The sequence below is a fragment of the Tachysurus fulvidraco genome, chromosome 12 (genome assembly GCF_022655615.1).
Source record: "Tachysurus fulvidraco isolate hzauxx_2018 chromosome 12, HZAU_PFXX_2.0, whole genome shotgun sequence".
Lineage (NCBI taxonomy): Eukaryota > Metazoa > Chordata > Actinopteri > Siluriformes > Bagridae > Tachysurus > Tachysurus fulvidraco.
Window position 1 is genome coordinate 13987577 of NC_062529.1, and position 14967 is coordinate 14002543.

General features: G+C 39.0%; 2 protein-coding genes across 11 annotated transcripts in view; both read left to right on the plus strand.

The window, feature by feature from the left end:
• Positions 1–7930, plus strand: part of ctbp2a (C-terminal binding protein 2a) — a 26514-nt gene extending 18584 nt beyond the window's left edge. For 3 of the 10 annotated variants that reach the window (XM_047821507.1, XM_027172284.2, XM_027172285.2), the window contains 9 exons: positions 1229–1383; positions 1747–1891; positions 3610–3816; positions 3897–4111; positions 4307–4437; positions 4983–5110; positions 5209–5320; positions 5668–5763; positions 6609–7930. In XM_047821507.1, the coding sequence (XP_047677463.1) occupies positions 1229–1383; positions 1747–1891; positions 3610–3816; positions 3897–4111; positions 4307–4437; positions 4983–5110; positions 5209–5320; positions 5668–5763; positions 6609–6645 (1226 nt within the window). In that variant the 3' untranslated portion in view covers positions 6646–7930. The remainder of the gene's footprint in view (positions 1–1228; positions 1384–1746; positions 1892–3609; positions 3817–3896; positions 4112–4306; positions 4438–4982; positions 5111–5208; positions 5321–5667; positions 5764–6608) is intronic. The other 7 variants (XM_027172287.2, XM_027172280.2, XM_047821503.1 and 4 more) reach the window with 5 other exon arrangements.
• A 1821-nt stretch (positions 7931–9751) lies between these two features.
• Positions 9752–14161, plus strand: LOC113659475 (keratinocyte-associated protein 3). The gene is made up of 7 exons (XM_027172288.2): positions 9752–9878; positions 10089–10273; positions 11072–11131; positions 11349–11546; positions 11728–11862; positions 12015–12136; positions 13238–14161. The coding sequence occupies exons 1-6, from the start codon at positions 9857–9859 to the stop codon at positions 12108–12110; spliced, it is 696 nt and encodes a 231-aa protein (XP_027028089.1). The 5' UTR covers positions 9752–9856; the 3' UTR covers positions 12111–12136; positions 13238–14161.
• Positions 14162–14967: the final 806 nt, after the last annotated feature.

Here is a 14967-nt window from a genome sequence, read left to right on the forward strand (position 1 = left end):
CTTAAAAAGTAAAAGTCTGGCAAAAGTCAGATACCCCTGCAAACACACACCCTCGATGAAGCACACACGTCAGCACATGTCCACACTGGAAACTTTTGCTCATTTCCTTTTGTTTTGACAGTCCTTTATTGTTCATGTGGTTTTGGACACTATTACATTATATAATCTACGCTTCTCTCTCTCTCGCTTTCTCTTTCTCTCTCTCTGTTTCTCACTCTTTCTCTCTCTCTCTCTCTCTGTCTGTCTCTCTCTCTGTCTGTGTGTCTCTTTCTCTCTCTCTGTTTGTCTCTCTCTTTGTCTGTCTGTCTCCCTCTCTCTCTCTCATATACACACACACACACGCACACGCGTGTGCACACAGAAAAGCCATAATTTTTGATTTTGGGAGTGTGCTTTCTCTTGCATTAGAGTGTGTGCTGCGTGGTTGGATAAGCTGGTAGCATGAAAGTACCCTCTCAACTTGGCTTGTTTAAAAATAAAGCACTTGGGTTTGTGTGTGTCTTTGCAGATGTCCAAAAAAGCTTTTAGCTTTGATAGCACGCAGTAGTATCAGGAACACTCAGCCATCTGAACATAAGTTCCTTTTCAGTGTCACATCTCCCATGTGAATTGTGTATTGCTAATTGTGAGCAACCTTGAGGCTGATGAAAGTGCTTTTTAAATGCAACTTACTATTATTAATATGATGCCGTACCACTAACCGAAGCTGTGAGGCTTTGATCTTCCATCAGTATTGCTGCTTTATGTGTCACTTAGCCTTGAATGCTCTGCGTCTGTTTTTGTTTCATTCATTTTTTTATTAAGCAGGAAAGTCCTACTGAGACTATCGTCTCGTTCTGTTTTAAATGTTGAAACCAAGGACGAAGCTGATTCCGTGATCCGTACTTCTTTAGTGACAGATTTGTAAATAATTCTTAGATATTTCTGAACAATGGCCAGAGTGAAGACAAATAGCAGAGACAACTCACTCCACTCTCCCAGATACCATTAAATTAAATATATTCATAATCCTGTTCAAATCCTGTAATCTCCATGACAACCAGATTCACAGCAAGAGGGTGAGCTGGAAAGTCATACAAAGTGTGTTGATCCCATTCTAATTTTCTTGCTTTCTCAAACGCTTACAAATGCAAAGTGGTTCTCTAAACTTTACAAGTGCATGAAATGAAATCTGTCTGTATTTTCTCTCTCTCTCTCTCTCTCTCTCTCTCTCTCTCTCTCTCTGCAGGTATAAGGCCACAAATCATGAACGGACCGATGCATCCACGGCCGCTGGTTGCTCTGCTGGATGGGAGGGACTGTACGGTGGAAATGCCGATCCTTAAAGATTTGGCAACCGTGGCCTTCTGTGATGCTCAGTCCACGCAGGAGATCCATGAGAAGGTACTCGCATATCACTCAAATATTGTTCTTTGTAATTATCCAGGTATGAGCTGTATCTTTACTCACATGGAATAAAAATATTAAATTCTATTAAACCATCAATATGTTGTATTGTAGAATATCAGCACTCTTTCATAAAGGGAGGATCATGTGAATTGGTAATTGAATAATGAATAATGAATTACAAAGAAATTAGATGAAGGCCATGAACTAGATTTCGATTTACCCAGGGATAAAATGATTTTGGAGATCAAACGAGAGGAAAAAGCTTGCCATTTCATCTCAATAATGTATACATGGGGGGGATGGGGTTGATCCTGATGATGATGAAGATGATGAGGGTTGTGTGTATATTTTTTCCAGGTACTAAATGAGGCAGTAGGAGCAATGATGTACCACACCATCACACTCACCAGAGAGGACCTGGAGAAATTTAAAGCCTTGCGCATCATTATCCGCATTGGCAGCGGCTACGATAACATTGATATTAAAGCTGCTGGAGAAATGGGTGAGTCTTTGTACAGAGGTCACAGTCAGAGCAGAGGCTGTACTTCACAACAGGTAAAACAGACAGGATGAATAGTGCTGCTCTGTAGCAGTGTTGTTCAGAAGCTTTGCGTGGGAGTACACAGAGTGGAGGGAAATCGTTTGTCTGAAAGGATCTGAAGGCATTTGCAGCCTGTGACAGAGGCTGGAGTTTGCATCACAACAAAATGCACTTCACAGGCCTTGTCAAAGAAAGATCTTTATTGTAATTCTGCATATTCAGCTTCAGAAAGCGTACATTAGATGCAATAAAAAAAAGAGAAAAAGAGAATTTTTCTCTGTGATTTTTATATATATATATATTTTTTCAAACGAGTTTTGCTGTACTGAGAAATTTCTGAACACAATGCCAAGGAGGAAAAGCTGATCACGAGAGGGCAGTTGTTGCGCGAGAGGTTAAAAAGAGGGTTGGAGGCAGAGCCAGCACATTAATATCAGTAAAGCATACAGACCCAAATGTAGCTGTAGTTTGATTACAAAGTGTGTAAATTTAGCAGTCTGTTTGGACCGAATGGCGTTGTTTCAGTTGATCTGTCATCTCTATACCTCACAAGCTTATGGTTACCTTCTCTAAACAAATCATCACACGGACATTACGGCATGCAAGTAAATTGTATATGTAAGGAAATGCTAGCTCTTTTTCCTGTGTGTTGCTACTGCCTGTTGGTGAAGTTGTTGAACGTTTAGAGTGGGAGGCACAATAATAAGAACCTGCATAAGCTACAGCAGGTCACAGAGTCACCAGAATACCAAATGAGATGAGTGAGAACTTCAGTCCTCTAATCTCCATCTTAGTTCATTATAGTGAAGGATGGAGACCAGCGCTCACCTCTACTACTTACTGCACTTAATCAGTTTCTGCACACAACACTGTTTATAATATCTAAAGACATAAACATCTATTTCATGTATGTTTGCTGAAATTGTATTTCCTGTATCTTTCATGAGAAATCCATTAAGCCTAAGAGGAATATCACAGCAGACATCCAAGTTTGCCGTTTACATGTTTGAGTCATCTGCAGATTGTTCATTCATTCATTCATTCATTCATTTTCTACCGCTTATCCGAACTTCTCGGGTCACGGGGAGCCTGTGCCTATCTCAGGCGTCATCGGGCATCAAGGCAGGATACACCCTGGACGGAGTGCCAACCTATCGCAGGGCACACACACACTCATTTACTCTCACACTCGCGCAATCACACACTACGGACAATTTTTCAGAGATGCCAATCAACCTACCATGCATGTCTTTGGACCGGGGGAGGAAACCGGAGTACCCGGAGGAAACCCCCGAGGCACGGGGAGAACATGCAAACTCCACACACACAAGGCGGAGGCGGGAATCAAACCCCCAACCCTGGAGGTGTGAGGCGAACGTGCTAACCACTAAGCCACCGTGCCCCCCATCTGCAGATTAATGTATAGTTTATTCACATTCAAGATTCAGGACATTTTCATCATACTTCTACTCTCCTGGCTGTTTGTGATTTTAAGTGAGAGTGTTTAAATTTTCTCCTTTGACAATGAATTTATTACAGTTGAGCAATGCTTCAGAGATTTATAGGGAAACTATTACACACACTTAAATAAAGGCTGATAGCTGCCTACATTGTTTTGATTCTTCACTATTCAATCCATTTTTTTCAATAAATATTTTCTTGTTTGTGTGTTTATGTAGGAATTGCAGTGTGTAATATCCCGTCTGCAGCTGTAGAGGAGACTGCAGATTCTACCCTCTGTCACATCCTGAACCTTTACCGGAGGAACACCTGGCTGTACCAGGCTCTCCGGGAGGGCTCGCGGTTCCAGAGCATAGAGCAGATCAGGGAGCTGGCATCAGGAGCAGCTCGCATACGGGGAGAGACACTTGGACTCATAGGTTTTGGTGAGACAACAACAGAGATAAACACTGACATTTGAAGTTTTGCTGAGTGGGCATTGTATATTTGTCTTTGTGTTGTACAGGCCGAACGGGTCAGGCAGTAGCGGTTCGGGCAAAAGCATTTGGCTTCAACGTGATATTTTACGACCCGTATCTACAGGATGGATTGGAACGCTCACTGGGTGTCCAGAGAGTCTACACCCTCCAGGACCTGCTGTACCAAAGTGACTGTGTGTCTCTGCATTGCAATCTAAATGAACACAATCACCACTTGATCAATGACTTTACCATCAAGCAGGTGTGCAAATGCTGTGTAACAACACGCACACACGCACACACAGACATGCACACAATTAGTCGATGCAGATCTTTATGCAGCACTGCCATCTAGTGGTTATTTTGATAAATCTGCATTGTGTGTTGTGGTACACTAACACCCTGAGGGCTTGTGACAGTGTGTGCATTAATGGTACATGCTGTGACTGTGCTGTAGATGCGTCAGGGTGCATTCCTGGTGAACTGTGCACGTGGGGGTCTGGTGGATGAGAAAGCTCTGGCTCAAGCCCTGAAGGAAGGAAGAATCCGGGGAGCTGCTCTGGATGTTCACGAATCAGAACCATTCAGGTAAGATTTGTAGCTATGTGCTTACAGCAGAACTTTCACTTTTCAGATGTTGGTTTAGATATACAGCAGGATGTCTTCACATTATTTGAAAAACCTTTCATGTTTTATTTACATAAATAAAAACAACCATACTGGCCAATACACAACCTTACAGATTTATCTAGCTACTTCTCATTGGGATGAACAGGAAGAAATCTTTGGAGACTATCATTTATTGCCTTCTAGTTTAGTACAGCAGAGCTGGTGTACTAGACTACCAAAATGGTTATGTCTGCCAGGTGTCTACCAAAATGCTGTTGTTCTGGGGAGAAATTTGGAGCACATCAAGAGGGAGAACGAGATTTAAATTTATTCTCTAATTTGGTGCATAGACAGTAAGAGACGACTAATTATCCTTGTTGGGAATTATGTGTTGTTGCTCAGTTGTGAAGTTGATTATCTAGAGAACTTGGGTGTTGTTGGGATTCTACATAGTATTGTATTTTTAAAAGAAGTATGAGTTTATGCTTCTCTCTAATTAATATTCTCTTATTTTTCCTCACAAGTTTTACCCAAGGTCCACTAAAAGATGCTCCCAATCTGATCTGCACACCTCATACAGCCTGGTACAGTGAGCAGGCCTCGCTGGAGATGCGAGAGGCGGCTGCCACTGAAATTAGAAGAGCCATCACGGGTATGTCTTTCTAAAATCTGCTCACTCATTGATCCACAGGAATATTCTACAATGTTTTCTGGACCTAAGCTTGTGTTTTTGTTTTGTTGTTTGCACAGGTCGTATTCCAGACAGCCTTAGAAACTGTGTCAACAAAGAGTACTTTATTGCCACTGCACCGTGGGGAGCAGTGGAGCAGCAGGTGCATCCAGAGCTCAACGGTGGATATAGGTAATAAAATACACAGCAGATTTCATAAAGGAGGACTTGTCCCTACTTACTGATCTTTCTATTTTCTTTTAACCCTAATAATTCACTTTCACCTTTTGGCAATTCAGTTTATCATAAAACAGAGGAATCAAGCTCACATTTAATGGGCCATTTGAACTGAATGTGCTTATACCATTAAGAATTCTGCCATTCACTCTTTATACTCTTGACCAACATCTGGTTTACTTATTAACCCACTGAGTTCTGTCCCTCACAATAACCCAATATAACACTTCCAAACACCCAGATTTGAAATCTTGAACCGTTCAGCTGTCACACATTCTCTGGCTTTGCTTTTTTTTGCTCAGTCCGACTACTTCTTTCACTCAGCAGAGTGGCCCAACCGTTACCAGCCATATCGCCTGGTGGCCTGCAAGACAAAATGTATACCTAAACCCAACCAGGTAAATATCTATTAATGCACAAAATCCAATGTATTTCCTTATCTGTCTCAGCAAAAAGCCCATGAATTCTTGTAATATATGTTTCTTTAAATAACAGATGAAAGAGGGTTTCTCTCTGTTTCTGTGCCAAAGACACCTCTATTACTCCATTCTTCAAATATTTTACTTCATATTTTCACTGTTTGTACTTTTCAGTGCTCTTTTACTTACATAATTATTTCTGAGCATGAGCTCAAAGACTTGCATCATCTCTATTAGCTGCTGCATTAAAATGTAATGTCATGGGAAAGATTACAATAACGTACAATAAGATACTGTTGAAGTCACAGTGCCACGCAAATGTATTCAACCCCCTTATTATTCATATGATTTGACTGTATTACAAATGACACACACAGTTTGTTTTAGCCAAGATTTCAAACCAACTGCATTACAATCCAATGTTTTTAAATTCGATTTTTAGAAACTGACTTCGATTAATAATCAGCAAATCTTTAAAATCTTTGCGTAAGTATTCAACCCCATCAGACTAGTATTTGGTAGAATCTCCTGAAATCCTGCAATAATTCATTTTAATTATAACAGTTCACTGTAAGAGAACATCAGTTTGCAATAAAAATATTGCCAAGAAGAATATGCGTATTCATAATTTGTTCTTCAGATATTATCTGGGTAGTTAAACACTTTTGCAAGCCACTGTAGCTGTAATTACCTCGTGAGGTGCTTGCTCTCATTTCATTTTACAAATGAGCTTAATAAATTAACTAATATTCATAAAGCTTTAAATACAACATGCTGTCTATAAGTTAAAAGCCATGTCTGACTTTGTTTTTCTGTCTTTCTAGTAGACATGCCCAGGGTCCGGTGGGGATGTCTTCTTGAGGACCAGAAAAGGGCACAAAGCTAAGCGAGGGTCCCAGGGCCCATGCCCTCTCCCTGCCACCAGGACCTCCAGCCCAACCGAACCCCCTGCCTGAAACAATCCAACACATGATGTGAGCACAGAGAACACATATCCGAGGAGTAAACGCAGGGAGGCGTTTATACTGCTACTGAACAACTCATGGCACAGTTCACATAGCAAGTTAACTTCAATCCAGGTACATGAAGTAGTAAATTACCTAGGAGCTACAGCTAACAGCAGTGGGAACAGCTCAGATATGCATCATGGAGGAGTCCTAATCCTACATCCTAGTTTTTCTTGGATATAATTTTTTTCGTTGCAGATGTTTTCCCTCCACGTGTATACTTTACCTTGCTTGTCTTTATGGGACTGAGGATCGAGTTCTCGAAGGACGTTCACGTTATTCACCCCTTCTGCCACCTGCCTTGTGAACAAAACACTTATAGATGCATTTATTCTGTTAACCAGTTTGTCATTGAATTTCCTTGTTGCCTCTTTCTTTAAACCAAACAAATTATTACTGTCTTTTTAATTTTGTGTTAGTGATTTAATTATATTGGTATGTTGTGTATTTATCAAAAAGCAAAAGCAAATGGTTAAACTATTAATAACATTTATTGTGACCCTGTTTCTTAACTTGGCCTTGAAAAAAAAGCTAAAACTTTAATTATTAGACACAACCACATGATTCTAACAACCACCAGCCCTAACATTCAGGCATTTTGTATTAATTTACATAGAAGTGTTTGAGCAACATTGCCATGTCAGATTTATTTATCTCAGAATTTAAATTAGTTTTTTTTTTTTTTGTCCAATGCTAAGATTATGGATGGCAGCTCGCAGTGAAAGTCAGGAGCCACGTGCCACCTTGCTCAGGAAACACTTTTCTTCTTTCATGTCTGAGTACCATAAAACAAGCATCACGTGTCTGATTATCCTGCCATCTACTTTTCCTTACACTGCTCTCTTGCTGATATTTTTATAGATGTAAAATAGAAAATATTTTGATGTTGCAGTTAGATTTGTATTGCTATAGTATGCAAAACTTTTTTTTTTTTTTTTTGCCTTGTGTGAATGTTATGACGTCACCTGAACTTCATTTTGTTGTTACTGAAATGTGTGTTCCTCAGCCCACTTTGCCAGTACATGTATATTAGGACAGTGGGCTATGTTTTTATTGTTTGTTTATTGTACCAAACATCCATGACAGTACAAATTAAAAAATAAAATAAGCAAAATACTTGTGCAAAATTCAGAATACCATTTTTGTGTTTCTTGCTACAGCTTTATTTGCTAAATGTATTAAACCATATAGACAAGTAATAATTCTAAATTTCAGGGAAGAAAGAGGCAAAGCTATTTTGTGTGTGTATGTGAGGCTTTGGGTAGGGTTCACATCAAATGTCAGAATGAAGAAAAAAGTGTGATCTCGGTAATCTACTGATCTCCTTGGACACTCAAAAGTCTCTAGAAGTTTATACCGAATGGAAAATTGAGTGATTGGTTGCTAGGAAGGACATATAAAACTCAAATAATCCCCATATGATTATAAAGGCATCTATCAGTTGATAAAAGAAGTAGGAGTAGAACAGAACTGGAACAAAAAAACAAATTTCCCCTTCGGGATTCTGAAAACCTGATGTTGAAGGTATGGTAAGAGGCTGTCCACTGAGAAGTGAACGCGGACATCCAGTAGCACTATTCTAAATCACTGTTCATTGGGAGGGGCAGGCTAACAAGATGTGAGAATAAAATGAGAACAAGCCCAAAACTCAATCTCTCCTTATCAGCAGGAGAGACAATATGTCAGATACAGAAAACCTACTGTGGAAATATACTTCCAAGAGTAGCCACACGATGGTCGCAGAGACACAGGTGGGTGCCTCTGGATTATTCAGTCAATCAAAAAATGATGAGAATAAATACCTTTATGAAAAATTGGAGAGGAAATCAACAAGAGAAATTAAGAGAAAAGGGGATAAAAACTATTAAGGAGGATAAGGAAATAAGAGAATATAGTGGCTTAATAAATGATAAAAGATGCAAGAGCCAAACCCACTAATGCACTATTACAGAACTGGAACCCATGCAATGCACTATTACAGTATCGGAACCCATGCAATGCACTATTACAGTATCGGAACCCATGCGATGCACTATTACATAGCGTATGTCTATCGACCACTATGTGCTACCACCAAGAACTTTCTCCACAAGCTGAGAAGAAATAAAATGTAGAAACACACTAGGTCAACAACTTATCCCATGGTCATACTGAGTAAAATTCAACAAGGCTCGGATATTGAGAAAAGCAAAATAATTATGAGGGATAATGGAACTGATGTTCCCTTTCAGAGCCTCCAGATTTTCAGCTCCCTATATTGAACACCAAAACACAAAGTACATTCCATGGAGCGTTGTTGATATGAAACGGATGGCAGACAGCCTACCAAAACTGAGGTGGGTGGACAGTGTTGGATAACCAAGTTTAAGGCAAAAACAGATGGCCAGTGCCAGGCCCTAAGAGACATCAAGGCCATGCTGATTCATGCTGATTCAAAAAAAATAACTAAAAAGGTATTCACAGAAGCCAGTCTGTCAGCAGTTATTAATACCAATCACCACAATGAGAAACATTTCAACATACAAAGGAATGTACAGTGGGGCACAATAATGGAACGATGCCCGACTGAAAGGGACCTGTCATGTCTGGTACCATCAACATCCCTATCATGGCTGATGACACATATGAGGACAACCAACACCGTGGGCAACTCAAGCATTAGCCGACTCAGTATTAAACACTTCTTTCTGTCTATCTGAATGAAATTTTAGAACTATTGTTAGCTATTCATGAGCCTTTTATAACAGCAGTAAAATTGTGTTTACAGTGTGATCTACTCCACAAGGGGGGGAAATGATCATCGCCATATTTTCAGCCTGTGCTTTGAAATTTCATTGTTAACTGTGAAACCTGCATCAAATATAAGGTTAAATTATATGTCCCTAATCGTAGACTTTGAACTGAGCTTTTTGAGGGATAATTAACACAACCAAGCGCATGGCCTTTAACCCTAGGCTCCGCCCACTTCCGGTGTACAGGTGAGCAGATGGGCGTTGACTAACTCGGACTTACTAAAAGACGGAAGAGATTTTTTTATTTGGGTTAAAAATAATCTCAAAGTGCTTATGGAGAATATGTGTGGCTTTGGTAAGATCATGGCTTGTTTTGCTGCTTCAGCGGTTTAGTCATTAGAGCTTTTTTGCGGTGCTTTTTTTTGTTCAAAATGCACCTAGAAATTGAGACTTTTTTCCCACCTGTAATAACGATTGTTTACCTGTAATAACGATTATTGATGTGCTGGTGATAAGTTTGCAGACTTACTAACACATTTGAAACGTGTAATATTCTGTTTGTTAGACCAACAGAAAGGTCCTGGGAGGCTGATGACTAAAGGACTAACACTCATTGTGGTCGGTCATGTCAACTTCATCTTGGGCGCCATCGTCCATGGCAGCGTTTTACGACACATCTCTAAACCAACAGGCACAATCTCTACAGAGTACACAGTGTCCAACATCATAGCTGTCACCTCAGGACTGCTGGTAGGGTGGAATATAAATTATTATTATTGATCATATTCAAATGTGGGTATGAAATATATCATAATTATCTGCACTTGTCTATTTGCAGATTTGCTACTCATTGCTACTCATGCATTCACAACAGACAGATAGAGAGACAGACAGACAGATCCGCAGCAACTGCGGTTTGGAATCTACCAGAAGTGCAATGATATGCATTCACAACAGACAGACAGATAGACAGACAGACAGACAGACAGACAGACAGACAGACAGATCCACAACAACTGCGGTTTGGAATCTACCAGAAGTGCAATGTCTGTCTATCTGTCTGTCTGCTGTGAATGCATATCATTGCACTTCTGGTAGATTCCAAACTGCAGTTGCTGTGGATATGTACTATGCAATTATAATAAAGATCTATCTATCTGTCTGTCTGTCTGTCTGTCTGTCTGTGTGTCTGTCTCTATCTATCTATCTATCTATCTATCTCTCTCTCTCTCTCTCTCTCTCTCTGTCTGTCTGTTGTGAATGTGTATCATTGCACTTCTGGTAGATGCCTAACTGCATTTTGTTGCTGTGTACCAGTACTATGCAATTACAATAAAGTTATATCTGTCTGTCTGTCTGTCTGTCTGTCTGTCTGTCTGTTTGTTGTGCATGTGTATCATTGCACTTCTGGTAGATGCCAAACTGCACTTTGTTGCTGTGTACCTGTACTATGCATTGACAATGAAATTCTATATGTATGTCTGTCTGTCAGTCTGTCTGTCTGTCATGAATGCGTATCATTGCACTAATTTGCTTTTTATTCTTTAGAGCATTGCAAGTGGAATTGTTGCAATTTTGGTGTCAAGGAATATTAAGAATGTCAAACTAGTAAGAAACCATCTTATTTACCTGGATATATTTATCAATCTGATTTTTCTTACGTGTATTACATTTGTGTTTGCTAACTATTTAAAAACTTGACCAGACACCTCATTGAGCCTCTTTTGGTTCCTGTTATCAGTATTTAAGTGGATGGCTAATATATGGTTGACGATATAACTTAAAGGAAGTCCTGGAGCTCACTGAAATTCTGCTTTTCCTCCAGCATGTGGGACTGTTGGTGAGCTCCTTCTTAAACACTCTGCTTTCTGCAGCCTGCTGCGTTGGTCTTCTACTGGCCATCAGCCTCACTATTTCAGCCAACGGCAGTGTCCTTTTGCAGGGCTGCAACAATACAGACATGCCCATTAATGCTCGCTCACCTGTCTCTGCCAACTGCCCCTTTGACACTACACGCATTTATGTGAGTTTATGCTAACTCATAATGTTGTTTGGGTAATAGTGTTTATAATTCTGTTCATTTTTGTTGTTGACTATAACTGCATACTGTTAGACTGCAGCATTATTACAGAAGGTTTTAATGAACAGTGTGTCAGAGTGTCAGATGTGTTGAGCTTCTAGACTGATGTTTTTTTGTCTTTAAGGACACAACACTAGCTTTGTGGTTTCCATGCATTCTGCTGTCAGCCTTGGAGACTGGTCTGTCTGTGTGGTGCTTTATTGTGGGTCTCACCTTGAGAGGAATTGGGCCTTGCGCTCACACTTACCTCAGAGAGAAGGTAGGCAATGCATTCTCGCACCAAATAACAATGAACAGTACTGGTGTGAGACTTATTTGAAAAAATGCAAACCCCAACAAGTGAACTTTTCACATATTAGATTTTTTTTATCTTGATCTCACACTGACTTTTGATATTGTATTTCATGACAGCTGGAAGAAGACACCTTGGCACATACATCAAAGATGGAACCAGATTTTTCAGCCCCGAGCCAACGTCTTATTGCACACTGTTCTGCACAGCCATAGAATGTAAGATCAATCAGAAAGCTAAGGTAGGATTTCCATCAACCTTTTTTTTTTGAGAAAACATTTAATACATTTAATTAACAAATAATGCCAATTTAATGTAAGATTCATGTTATAAACTGTTTAAGCGCAAAGTGTACTGTATTTGTATGTACACTGGTCAGCCATGACATTAAAACCACCTGCTTAATATTGTGTCTGTCTCCCTTGTGCAGTCACAACAGCTCTGAACCCTCGAGGCGTGGAGTGCACAAGATTCCTGACAGAGATTATTTTAGCAGCAGATCCTTAAAGTTCTGTAAATTGTGAGGTGGTGATCAATCAGACAGGTCTGGGAAATTTGTAGGTCAAGCCAACACCTTGTCAGCATAGTTTGTCATGTTCCTCAGTCCATTCCTCAGTCAGTTCCTCAACAGTTTTTACAGTGTACCGGCATACATTACCAAGCCTTCTTCCCATTGTGCATCCTGGACCCATCTCTTCCTCAGGTTACACGGCTGTCTACATGATGTAAAAGCAAACATGATTCATCCATCTTCTACCATCTTCTTCTACTTCTGATGCACTCTTGCATCTTGCACATTGTAGGTGCTTTTGACAATGGACAGGAGTCCAACCTGCAGCTACACAGCTAAATATACAGCAAGCTGTGATGCACCGTGTAATGACTTTCTATCATACTTGCATTCATTTTTCAGCAGTTAGTGATGCATTATAGCTCTTCTGTGGGATTGTATTAGACGGGCTCACTTTCTCTCTCCACACTCATCAATGAGTCTTGGTCACTTTTGACCCTGTTGCTGGTTCACCGTTTGTCCTTCCTTGGACCACCATTGGTAGGTAAAAGCTACAGCATACTGAACACCCCACAAGACCTTTCGATATGAAGATGCTTGTCAAAGTCACTCAAATCCTTACGCTTGCCCATTTTCCCTGTTTTATTCAAGTACTGAGTGTCCCCTTTTCCCTAATATACCAAATGCCACGGTGCCATTGTATCTAGATCATCAATGTTATTAGCTGTTTTTAGGCAGGCAGTATTAAATGTTATGGCTGATCAGTGTGCATATAAATCTCTTTTAATAATATTAAATTATCCTATTAACTTTTTTTATTATTCATTTCAGATTTGGTAAAAAAACTCTGAACCATGGACTCAGTGGAGTATTTGAAGTGAAGTAGTGTTTATTCTGTTTTGGAGAAATCATTTATATTAAGCTTCAATGTCTAATAATATCAGTTGTTGATTTATGTTATGTAAAAAAGAAATGTGTTTACAATAATATCTGACATTATTTTAAGCATGCTTTTGAGCAAATTTGACTCGACTAATTTAAGCTATAAAACATTTCTTTGTTTTTATGGTCAGTTTTATGCAAGAGATAGTAAAGTCTGTCTAATCTACAGATTCACATGAAACTATAGTGGAAAAACTATTATATCTTTTGAAGACCAAATGCTTAAAAATGTAGTCTACACATTTCCAAAGTCAATCATCCTGTTGCTGCTTAGTCTAATTCTATAAATATACACAATATGACTTTTGTTATTCATTTAAATAGGTAATCGCAGTGTTATTTATTTACCAAAGATTTTGAGCACTCCATAGTTAGTGGCTTTATAAAACACTGGAAAAATAGAGAGAGAGAGATAGAGAGAGAGAATACATGATTTAGAGGAATTTCTATAATTTACTGACCTACTGAGGTGTACATGTAATTGAAAGATGATGGTTTAAATCTTGTATAGTTCTATAGGATGGTGAGATCTTAGTCCCGAAGTAAATCTCATATGATGAGAAATTATTATTGTCAGTATTTTGTGACATAAAGCAAGTACAAAGTTTGATGTTTGGAATATAACAGTATTCCTTTTGAAGCATATGAAAACTCTTGAATTTGCATAAATTTTTATGTGTTTAATCAAATTCCTACATTTTATTGTACCTTATCAAAATGGGTAAAATTTGTTAATACTAATGTTTACAATTTTGTTACTAATGTATATTTCATTTATACATTAAATAGCATCTAATAAATTTTTAAAAGCAATGTGTGATTATTGTTTCTTTTATACATCGTTTAAATATATTCTTTAATAAAGTATTACAAAGGGTGCAATTCGTTTTCTGAATTCCAGTGTAGACATGATCAATTTTCCTAAAAAGTGAGGTTGTGTGATTCATATCTAGATAAACAGATTAGATATGTAGATTTGAGCTCGGGGCTTGTTATCATTGTATCTCACACATGCTGTTGTTGGGTTTGTACTGACCTGAGTCAGTTCTGCACCTGTGGTATTGCTCTGACCCTTTACTATGTCAAGAAACACCACTTTATTTATCTGTGGTCTTCACAGCTAAAATCTTCTGAGCAGGCTTTGAGTCTGACCGTCTACCAGCTGCCAAAACACAGGTCACTGGCCAAACTGGTAGACCGTCTTTGACATGAGGTAATGCTGGTAGAAATGAATTCAGAACCTGAATTGATTCTGTGTGAATGCTACACTATCGACATCAATTAGTAGTAATGATTGACTTTATAGTATAGAATTTGGAATTCTAGTATTTAGTATTTACAATTGAATCTAGTGTCATCTAGAACATACAGGGTTTCATTTTAAGTCTGGTTCTTCTCAAAACTTCTCCTTGGTCACCTCAAAGAGTTTTGTTTAGCTTCTGTCACCTCTCGCTTGCTTATCAGGGATCTAAATCTACATCATCCAGATGAATGTAATGCTGCTTTGAGAAAATATCTATTGTTAAATGTGATGTATATGTATACGTAATATATTTTTGGAATACTCCGATTACCCACGTTCATCTGAAACGATTTCCTGACTCGATTTTAAAGCAATG